At 39.9% G+C, this 11,255-nt stretch overlaps 1 protein-coding gene across 29 annotated transcripts in view; it reads right to left on the reverse strand.

Annotated features, from left to right (window-relative positions):
- The window catches only part of dlg1b (discs large MAGUK scaffold protein 1b), a 471,082-nt gene that overhangs the window by 123,995 nt on the left and 335,832 nt on the right, over positions 1 to 11,255 (reverse strand). For all 29 annotated transcript variants that reach the window (XM_043702491.1, XM_043702499.1, XM_043702490.1 and 26 more), the window contains 2 exons: positions 8,914 to 9,050; positions 6,384 to 6,528 (listed from right to left, as the gene is read on the reverse strand). In XM_043702491.1, the coding sequence (XP_043558426.1) occupies positions 6,384 to 6,528; positions 8,914 to 9,050 (282 nt within the window). The remainder of the gene's footprint in view (positions 1 to 6,383; positions 6,529 to 8,913; positions 9,051 to 11,255) is intronic.

Below are 11,255 nucleotides of genomic sequence, written 5' to 3' on the forward strand. Positions count from 1 at the left end.
AGTGCCAACCTGATCTCAAGATGAACATTCAAATATTTTCGCATCACTACCAAGACTGCCTATTTTTACCAGTTTTTCATGATCTCAGTTCATCTGACGTTCTCATACTCAAGTCTCTCATAGGTGTCTCACATTTAATTACTTAATTCTGTTCTCTGTAAACTTTTTATATAGGATTTGGGTGTAAAAGATTATATATTTCATTGTATTTACAATGCTTTCTTTATTCATTAAGACAGCATTTACATTTATGAAAAGCACCACTATAAAATCTATAACAGGATATAGATTGTACATAAATATAGTTATTAAGCTGAACTGACTCTTCTGATTCTACAGTTTGTGCACAAAAGTCAGCATTCACAACTCAAAGCTATGTTTTATTAACAGATGTGTGAAGTGTTATATACTCTTTGAAAACAGCCATCACTAGTTATCATTCCTGAGGTTAGGTTAATGCTAGTTCCTGTCTTTTTAGGTTTTACTAAAATTAGTCAATTCAACTGAAGAAAAAAAGCAGAATCAAGACATTTTAACTGACCTTTAGTCTGAAGATTAAAAACATTACCGCTCTAAATGATGCAACATTGTAGTGATTTTATTCTTCCCAAAGTTAGTGTGTTAAATAAATCTCTAATACAACATTCTTGGTCTGTGGTGAAGCCTTTTTAACCATTTCATCAAGTGTTGATAATGGCGGTTGGTAGGAGCATCCATACAAACACAATCAATAGGGTTCAAAATTCATTGCTGTGCCCTCTCAAATGCTCTCAGTTTGACAAAAGCAGCAACAGATCAATAAAGTCCATTTGCAGCAAAGAGAGATATGGAAGAGCAAGCCCCGCATGTGAATTGGGCTGCGACAGAGAAATGACTGCCCTGCATTTCAAAACCATGCCAGCCGATTTTTATAGTTTATTATAGAATACTCGCACATTTTTAAAATCCACATTGTAAGATGTGAAGTTAATATCTTAGTAAGAAATTTAGTCACTTAACTCATTTTCACTGTCTGAATTTTCATCTATAGCTGCCTAAACATTGGAACAAAATCCAAGATATAGAGTTGATATGTTTAATTACTTTCCTCGAATCAAATGAACATCATGACGGTTGTCCTTGAAACATTGAAATAGCAACTTGTGTGATTAACTCCATACTTCCCCAGATAAGTCACTCATTCCAAGCATGGCATTGGCAGACATCTTGGTTACTCCCTTTACTGGACTGTGGCCTTAAAAAAAATGTGTTTTGTCTTGGTTTGTTTTTGAGACAGACTGAGGGACAGGAGGCGATCAGTCTGTGAGAAGGTAAACAACTTGTGAGACCTTGGCTACTTTAAGATGTTGGAACAACAGAAGCAGCCTGAGAGGGGTTGATCAAGCACTTATGAATCCAGCATTTTTAGTTAGCTTTCGGCAGTTGTAGCTGGGTTGTCTCAGCAGTATTGGAAGGCAGGGAACTCTCCCAACTGTGCTCTCTCTCTCTCACACAGATTTTTCTCAGTAATGTCATAGAGATGTACAGCACTGAAACAGACCCTTCGGTCCAACTTGTCCATGCCGAACACCTATCCCACGCCAATCTAGTCCCACCTACCAGCACCTGGCTCATATCCCTCCAAACCCTTCCTATTCACATACCCATCCAAATGCCTTTTAAATGTTGCAGTTATACTAGCCTCCACCACTTCCTCTGGTAGTTCATTCCATATATGTACCACTCTCTGAATGAAAACATTGCCCCTTAAGTCTCTTATATATCTTTTCCCCCTCACCCTAAACCCATGACCTCTGGTTCTGGACTCACCCACCCTCAGGGAAAAGACCTTGTCTATTTATCCTATCTATGCCCCTTGTGATTTTATAAGCCCCTATAAGGTCACTCCTCAGCCTCCGACGCTCCAAGGAAAACAGCCCTCGCCTATTCAACCTCACCCTATAGTTCAAATCCTTCAACCCTGGCAACATCCTTGTAAATCTTTTCTGAACCCTTTCAAGTTTCACAACATTTTTTTCTGATAGGAAGGAGACCAGAATTGCACGCAATATTCCATCAGTGGCCTAACCAATGTCCTGTACAGTCAAAACATGACCGCCCAATTCCTGTACTCAATACTCTGACCAATAAAGGAAAGCATACAAAACGCCTTCTTCAATATCCCATCTACCTGCGACTCCACTTTCAAGGAGCTATGAACCTGCACTCCAAGGTCTCTTTGTTCAGCAACACTCCCTAGGACCTTACCATTAAGTGTATAAGTCCTGCTGTGATTTGCTTTCCCAAAATGCAGCACCTCGCATTTATCTAAATTAAACTCCATCTGCCACTTCTCAGCCTATTGGCCCATCTGGTCAAGATCTGAGGTAATCTTCTTCGCTGTCCACTACCCTTCCAATTTTGGTGTCATCTGCAAACTTACGAACTATAGCTCTTATGCTCGAATCCAAATCATTTATGTAAATGAAAAAAAAAGTAGAGGACCTAGCACCGATCCTTGTGGCACTCCAGTGGTCACAGGCTTCCAGTCTGAAAAACAACCCTCCACCACCACCCTCTGTCTTCTACCTTTGAGCCAGTTCTATATCCAACCGGCGAGTTCTTCCTATTTTCCATGAGATCTAATCTTGCTCACCCTACTCCTGTGGGGAACCTTAGAGAACTGCAAGTTTTCTGAGACAGTCTGTTTTCTAAATTTGCGTTTTGCCAAGGGTGTGTTTATGGGATATTACTATCATGGAACAGTTACAGTTTAGTCATAAAATAATATTATTCCATTAACTTTTCCAACAGTGTTAAGTTTTTGCATGTTCCTCTTTCTTTTTTTGTATTTTAATTATAGTGATCAAGTAAATTGTGTTTTGCTTAACGTCAAGTAGTTTGTCCAACATAGACCTCACATTTACCTTTAAGAAAAAATTAGGGTCTCAGCTCCCTTAAATATATTTTATGGGGGTCTGCTCTCGTCCATAAGAAGGGAATGGAGTCAAAAAGGAAAAAAAAACTAGAGAAACTGGGAAATTATCAAACTTGTGCATTGTGGAAAATGGTATTTGGTCAGATTCGGGGATAGGCATTATCCAGCCCTCTATATTAGAAATAAGATACATGACAGCAGTGTAAAACACACAATGTAAAACAGAGTGACAGTAAGGTTGGTGATTGTAGCTTCTCAAATCAGTAGTTGACATTTCTAGATCATTCTACATGCTACCAGCTTAACTCCATCCCAGAAATAAATTTCACACTTTCAAAGCTGACCAGCTCTTTAGAAACAGAAAATTTTGTCATGAAAAAAAATTCAACACCATAAAATGCCTTCATCAACAGAATGTCATTGATTTCAGGGTCATGTATGATTTTATGTTTTGGAATATGCGGAGTTATCAACTTTGTCTGACCGAGATCAGCATTTTGAATTTGATCATGTTCGCTAATTGTTTCTTCAATAACATTGAAATATTATATTCTCATCTGGCTGACTTAATTAAGCAAACACGTATGATCCAGATTTCCTGATGGCCAGATAACCCTTATTCCATAAGCTCATAAGCTGTACAAGCAGTGGGTCAATGAGATCACTGCTGATTTGATCACCCTCAACTCCACTTCCTACCTTGTCTCCATAACTCTCAATTTCCTTGCTGATTAAAAACCAGTCCATGAACATATTAAATGAGCCAATCTTTACAATCCTCTGGTCAACAATTCCACAGATTCACACCCTCAAGGGAAGAAATTCTTCCTCATCTGTGTTTAAATAGGCGGACCCCTTATTCTGAAATTATGCCTATTGGATCTAGACTCTCAAGAGTAAACAAGTCCTTACAATCTACTCTGTCAAGCCCTCAAAAGAATTTTATCTCACAATAATGTCTTCTCTCAAACTCCAATGAGCAGTCTCAACTTATTCAACTTCTCCTTTTTAAACAATATCACCATAACTAGCATCAACCTGGTGAGGTTTCTCTGTACTACCTCCAATGCCAGTGTATATTTCCTTAGATAATGGGACCAAAGCTGTTCACAGAATTGTGGTCACCAAACCTGTGTATTTTTTTCTAAACCATTATCCAAGTGAGTAGCCCTCGAGATGCCTTGTTGGAATGAGGCAGGCTAGCTTCATGCTTTGAAGATCCCTGCTTCAATGAAAGACAGATATTTTGGATAAGGCTACATTGCTGTCAAGGCTACCACTAGGTGGCACTGCACATGCAGATGTGCACAAACAGCTGCAGTGTTACAGAATGGAACGGTAGCTGTCTGGAACAAACATGGCACTGCCCATATAATCCCAGTGCAAAGATGAGTCAAGCTAGAATGTCACTCGTGGAAAATCAAGGAAAAATTTACCTCCTGCACCGATAATTAAAAACATTTGAAAATGATGACACGGTTCAGATATTTAGCTGTTGTGCTCTAAATATGATTTGGAGGTGCTGGTACTGAACTGGGTGAACAAAATTAAAAATCACACATCACCAGGTTATAGTCCAACACGTTTATTTGGAAGCACTAGCTTTTGAAGTGCTGCTTCTTCAACGTGGTTTTGAAGCGGGACCATAAGACACAGAATAGATAGCAAAAGAGTAGTGATGCAATGATACATTAAACAAACCTGGTGATGTGTACTCTAAATAGTGCCGTAAACTCTTAATAACATCTTCAAGCCAAAAAGACATGGGGCGTGGAGTTTCACTTCTTCAACTTTGGCAGGAAGCGAAGTCTGTGGTTAGTAAGAAGACCAGCTACAATCCATGGAAAGAATTGGTTGGGCCAAATCTGCTCACAGCCCCATGACTTCATACTGCTGCTATAGATGGCAAAGTCAATTAAGTGCTATAAAGGAAATACAAACAGAACTGCTACCTACATAGGTGTCAAAGCATAATTTTTGCTGATGTCACCGGCACCATCTGCGCATACCTGGGTAGGAGCCACCTTTGCCAGCCATCTTATATTCCGCTTTGAAAATCCATACTTGTATTAAGGGAAAACATATACACAGAACAGAACATTTCTGAACCAAGGTTCCAGAATAAAAATAAAATGCTCGTGTTGGAAACTTTCAATTCCACAACTGAACATCATTGCAGTCAAGAGCCCAAGACAAAAAAAAAAGTCACGCTTCTTGAAATCGGATTTTCTTTATACAGGGGAGCCTTAATTATCTGAACGTGATGTGCAGGCACTATTTTGGTTGAATAATCGATTATTCGGTTAATCGTCTAAATGCCTTTACTCTGGGACTCAGTTTTAAAGTCTGCTCCCCATTCAGGAGACTGCAGCAGCACACAGTGTGCAAGGCCCTGCCCCCAATGCCGCTGCCAGAACCCTGTCCAACCCCGCCCCCAACCGACACCACCCCCCCACCACATCCCTGCCCCCCCGACCCGCCTCCCATCCCCATACACCCCCAACCCCTTTTCAGGGTAGCTGGACTGTACACCAACATCAAGACTGCTGCAGTTGCCTTTGTGGGGTAAGTCTCCAAATAGTGCACGCGCGCGCACACACACACAAACTTGACAGGTTCCACCTTTGCCCTGTACAGGATAATGTTAGAGAGATTATCCGGGGAAGGGGATTGAGGGTACACCCCTCCATAGAACTCCAGGGAAAGTGTGGGGACAGAGAGAGAGAGGGCGGGCGGGCAGTCATTTGGACAAGTGCTTGTTTAATCACTGTAAGTAAAAGACATGATCACTGTTGGAAACACGTCTTTGATGTAATGTTTCCATCAGGACCTCAAGATCTCCTTCGGATAATCCGATTTTCAGATAATTGGTATTCGGATAGAGGTTCCTCTGTAATTGATGGAATAGCAATATTGTTTCTAATGGATCAAATACTGACCATTAACCCGAAACCGTAGATTTAGTGCAGCATGGGACTAGAGAAGGTTATATACAGGTCGTTATGCTATAATGTGCATTTTGTTAACATGAATTCGCTGTAATGCGATTGGTGAATTTGGGACACTGTTTCTAAAGAATCTTGGCTGTAACACGATTATATTGTCAACACTTTGAGCTGTGTTTCTAAAGTACCATTTTTCTATATCGCAGGGTTGCACAAGAACGCAACCATTGCATAAGAGAAGAACTGACAGTATCCCTTATGATTGCAATGAGTGAAGATTTTAGAGAAGGCATCCTTTTGATTTGCCCTTTCACATTGAGCACTCCGATCTCAAAGGGAGGGAAAACTAATGAGTAACAAGTGCAAAGACTCAAAACAACCAACCAGTTCAAGATTGTAGTTCTGGACATTCTACTTTACAATCAATTGTTGATTATAGCTACTTAGTCAGTATCTATTAACACAAAAACACACTACCTTCAAGAGTTAATTTACTGTCAACGAGACAGTTCAAGACTTACAGTTGGTGATGTCTGGAGGCGCATATCCATCATTCATATACATGCTGGTAGGCTTTGCAACTTTCAAATATACAACTTCTGTTGTGTTTTTCAAAGCGGTAACAGCATCTTCATGCGTAACTTCATCGAGACTGGTTGTGTTAACCTGAAAAACACAAATAATATTTCTGATTTGTTCTTGGAATGCAAGCATTGCTATGACAGGCTGCACTTCCTGCCCATTCCTTAACACACCGTTCAAATCCTAGAACCTTCGCTGCCATTAAATAGAACTGCACTGATGAGGTTGTGTCACAACTCTACTTTTTTTCTATTCCTATAACCTTTGACACCTTGTTAATCAAAAAATTATTTAATTCAACTTTAAAAATACAATAAAACTAAAAAAAACTTAAATGAAAACTCTAAAACATTAAACCTCCTTCAAAGAAAAATCTCAAAAATAAAATTAAAATGTTCCTTAGGGAAGAGAATTCCACAGACTACTCCTGCTTTAATTGAATTATTTTTAATCTGTGTTCCGATTCGAAGTCTCTCCCATAAGGAGAACCATCCATTCTGACAAGTACCTTTCAGGATATTATACATTTTAATTAGATCACCTCTTATTTTTCAAAACACCTATGGATGCAGACTTAAGTGGTCTAGCTTTTCCTCATAGGATAACACCTTCATTCAAGTAATCAGTGAAGTGAACATCCTCTGAACTGCTTCTAATGCAATTGCATTCCTACTAAAGTAATTATCTTTAGAAAAATCACTAAGTCCTTGCGATTAAGACGCAACCACTCTAAAATAATGAATACATAATCTGGAAATTCAGAGGTGGATACTTGATGTGACTCAGGAGATCATAGTGATTATTGTTCAATGACATTTTCCAAAGAAATAAAAGTTAGCTAACGAGTAATTAATAGCATACTTGATTTTAATGCAAAACAAATCCTTGCCAACTCTTCGAAGAACAGAATTTGAAACATCTGAATACTCAACCACAAATTTTAAAAAAGTGTAAATAAGAGATATCATTTTCTAGACCATTGACTGTAACTTATGGCCTTGTCCTGTCCTCTATCCCTGTTCAAATTAATAGAAATTAATAATTACTCCTTTAGTGTATGGCCAAGCAATCCATAACCACCACACAAACAAAAACTACTTTCCAAGTCACCCTACTGAATTATTGGTCTGGATGGATACACCAATCCTCATTATTCACAGGGGATAGGGGCATGGACTTCCCATGAATAAAAGAAAATGCGAGCACTGTCCGCTTAGAGTTTGCACTTTTTTCCCAGTGTCTGTGTGGGTTTCCTCCGGGTGCTCCAGTTTCCTCCCACAATCCAAAGATGTGCAGGTCAGGCGAATTGGTCATGCTAAATTGCCCGTAGTGTTAGGTGCATTAGTCAGAGGGAATTGGGCCTGGGTGGGTTACTCTTCGGAGGGTCGGTGTGGACTGGTTGGGCTGAAGGGCCTGTTTCCACACTGTAAGGAATCTAATCTAATCTTAACTCTATCAACCACAAAGTACCATGTGATGAGGCCAAACAAGTCCACGAGAGAAGATAGATGGAGCATGGAACCAATCTCAAGTGTGTGGATTGCAAATCAGAGGATAACAAGGAGCGAGTGTACAGGTAATATTCAGTTTTGAAGTCACAAGTTGAGGATGATAAAAAGGTTAAACAAAGGGTAAGCAATCCACTGAGTTCAGGTTTTGGAAAGATTCTGGCTGAGAAACAATAATGTCACTACAATCATTCACCAGCAGCTTCATAATTGCTTCCAATCATGAATGGCAAATTTTCAGAAGTATAAAGAAAATTCTATTTGCAAAAGTAATTATGTCCTTTGAAAGATGTGATGCCAACATTTTGGATATTAAAATTCTGCTGTTTCCAATAGGTCATTAATGATGTTATTTCTCAATTTACAGCCCAACAGACAGTGGGATATTAATACAGTAGCAGAAATTATCAGGTGAATCCAGTAAAATTCAGTTATTTTATTGGTTCAGGTCTTCCTTAGCAAATTCGTAGTTGGAAGCATTAGATTTATGAGCCAGTTATACAATGAATATTAATTATTGGATTTTACTGAAACAACATCACAACGCACATGCATAACCTGAAGCTGTAAAACAAATGGTTAGAAGCCTCATGAGTAAGATGTCTATACATCTCAAGAGAATAACTGGTTACCATAGTTTCCATCATTACGTTGGTACATAAAGGACTGCAATATTATAAATCACCAGGTAGCAATGACCAAATGAACATTGCCCAATACGTTGTTCAATATGATACACTGATACCTTGCGTCAGTTGCATTTTAATTGTTCAACAACTAGAAATCCTCTTTAAAAATAGTTGCAGTAATTTTAATCACAATTTTCTAGTTTTCAGGCTTACAAAACAGGGGGACAAGAGTATAATCCATAGACTATTTAAAATGAGCCCCATTCCATCACATTTTGCAACCAAGATTTGTTAACATACCAGCAAGAGCATTAAAAATATTTGGAACTTACTGCCAGAATCTTATCCCCTATCTGTAGCCGGCCATCTTTATGTGCCGCTCCTCCTTCAATAATTTTGGTTACGTAGATGCTGTTATCACCCGGAATGTGTTGGTTTCCAACACCTCCAGCTATACTGAACCCAAGACCTGTTTTTGGAGGAGAATACGAAAATGACATGTTTAGAAATACAGGGTACAATTCATATTTCAATTTAAATAAAATATTTCGGAAGGAATGTTTGGAGGGGCAGGAATCTACTCGTTTTTCAGCCACAGAGCATGCATCATAGAACATAGAACATAGAACAATACAGCACAGAACAGGCCCTTCGGCCCACGATGTTGTGCCGAACTTCTAACCTAGATGAAAAGTTTCTGACTGTCTACTCTATCTATTCCTCTGATCATCTTATAAACCTCTATCAAGTCACCCCTCATCCTTCGCCGTTCCAACGGGAAAAGGCCGAGAACTCTCAACCTATCCTCGTACGACTTATTCTCCATTCCAGGCAACATCCTGGTAAATCTTCTCTGCTCCCTCTCCAAAGCTTCCACATCTTTCCTAAAGTGAGGTGACCAGAACTGCACACAGTACTCCAACTGTGGCCTAACCAAAGTCCTGTACAGCTGCAACATCACTTCATGACTCTTGAATTCAATCCCTCTGCTAATGTACGATAATACTCCATAGGCCTTCTTACAAACTCTATCCACCTGAGTGGCAACCTTCAAAGATCTATGTACATAGACCCCAAGATCCCTCTGTTCCTCCACCTGACTAGGAACCCTACCATTAACCCTGTATTCCGCATTCTTATTTGTTCTTCCAAAATGGACAACCTCACACTTGGCAGGGTTGAACTCCATCTGCCACTCCTCAGCCCAGCTCTGCATCATATCTAAGTCCCTCTGCAGCCGACAACAGCCCTCCTCACTGTCCACAACTCCACCTATCTTCAATGCACCATAAAATGATTCCTAATATGATCTTCATCCAGTGATGTATTCCATCACTTTGTAGACATCTATCTACTTCTCTGCTTCAAGTTTAAAATTTCCAGCACTAATTTCACATTCTAGGTTTCTGCTAAGAACAGAACATCTGATAGCATGCTCTTAGGGAACCACGTGTTGTTTGATGACGTATGATGGTTTTCCAAAATTCCAGACACAAAAATGTGTAAGGCAGAAATAAAGTGGATGCGTAATTATAATAAAGTATAATAATATGATGTAATTTTAGAAATTAGGGAAAGTGACTGTGAAGAAGTTAGACCAAGTTGGCTTTGAAGGGGAGGAGATATCAGCACCTCCATCAGGCACAAAGTTGGATAAATCCCCACACTCAGATGAGATGCATTCTAGGCTTGCTATTGGAGGCATTAGCATTAACATTAATTTTAAAATGGACCAAATGCAGGCAAGTGGGATTAGTTTTTGCTTGGGAAACTTGGTCAGCATGGATGAGTTGAACCAAAGGGTCTATTTCCAAGCTGTATGACTCTACAACTCTATAAATATCCCCTGGACACAGGAGAAAGGCCATAGGATTGGAAGATGGATAATGTGATGTCATTACTCAAGAAGGGTGTTAGTGACAAACCAGGGACCAACAGCCAGTGAATCTAATATCAGTTAGGTAAGGTTTTGGAAATTATTCTGAGGGACAGAATTTATCTCAACTTGGAGAGATAAGAATTAGTCAAAGATCATCATCAAGCTTTGTCAGGGAGATCATGTTGAACTAATTCAATGGAACTTTTTGAGGCGGCGATTTAGTACGTGAATAAGGATCGTACAGTGGATGTAGGTTACATGGGTTTTGTCAAATTGTCACATGGAAAACTGGTCAAGGAGATAAAAGCCCTGGGGCAATTGGATCCAAAATTGACTTGATGGCAAGAGTCAGAAGGTGCTGGGTGATGGTTGCTTTGTAACTGTAAACCTGTGTGAAGTGGCAAATCTCAGTTTGGTTCTGGATTAGTGGTGCTGGAAGAGCAAAGCAGCTCAGGCAGCATCCAAAGAGCTTTGAAATCGATGTTTCCGGCAAAAGCCCTTCATCAGGAATAAAAGGTAGTGAGCCTGAAGCGTGGAGAGATAAGCTAGAGGAGGGTGGGAGTGGGGCGAAAGTAGCATAGAGTACAATGGGTGAGTGGGGGAGGGAATGAAGGTGATAGGTCAGGGAGGAGAGGGTGGAGTGGATAGGTGGAAAAGGAGATAGGCAGGTAGGACAAGTCCAGACAAGTCATGGGGACAGTGCTGAGCTGGAAGTTTAGAACTAGGGTGAGGTGGGGGAAGGGAAAATGAGGAAGCTGTTGAAGTCCACATTGATGCCCTGGGGTTAAAGTGTTC

The sequence above is a fragment of the Chiloscyllium plagiosum genome, chromosome 13 (genome assembly GCF_004010195.1).
Source record: "Chiloscyllium plagiosum isolate BGI_BamShark_2017 chromosome 13, ASM401019v2, whole genome shotgun sequence".
Classification (NCBI taxonomy): domain Eukaryota; kingdom Metazoa; phylum Chordata; class Chondrichthyes; order Orectolobiformes; family Hemiscylliidae; genus Chiloscyllium; species Chiloscyllium plagiosum.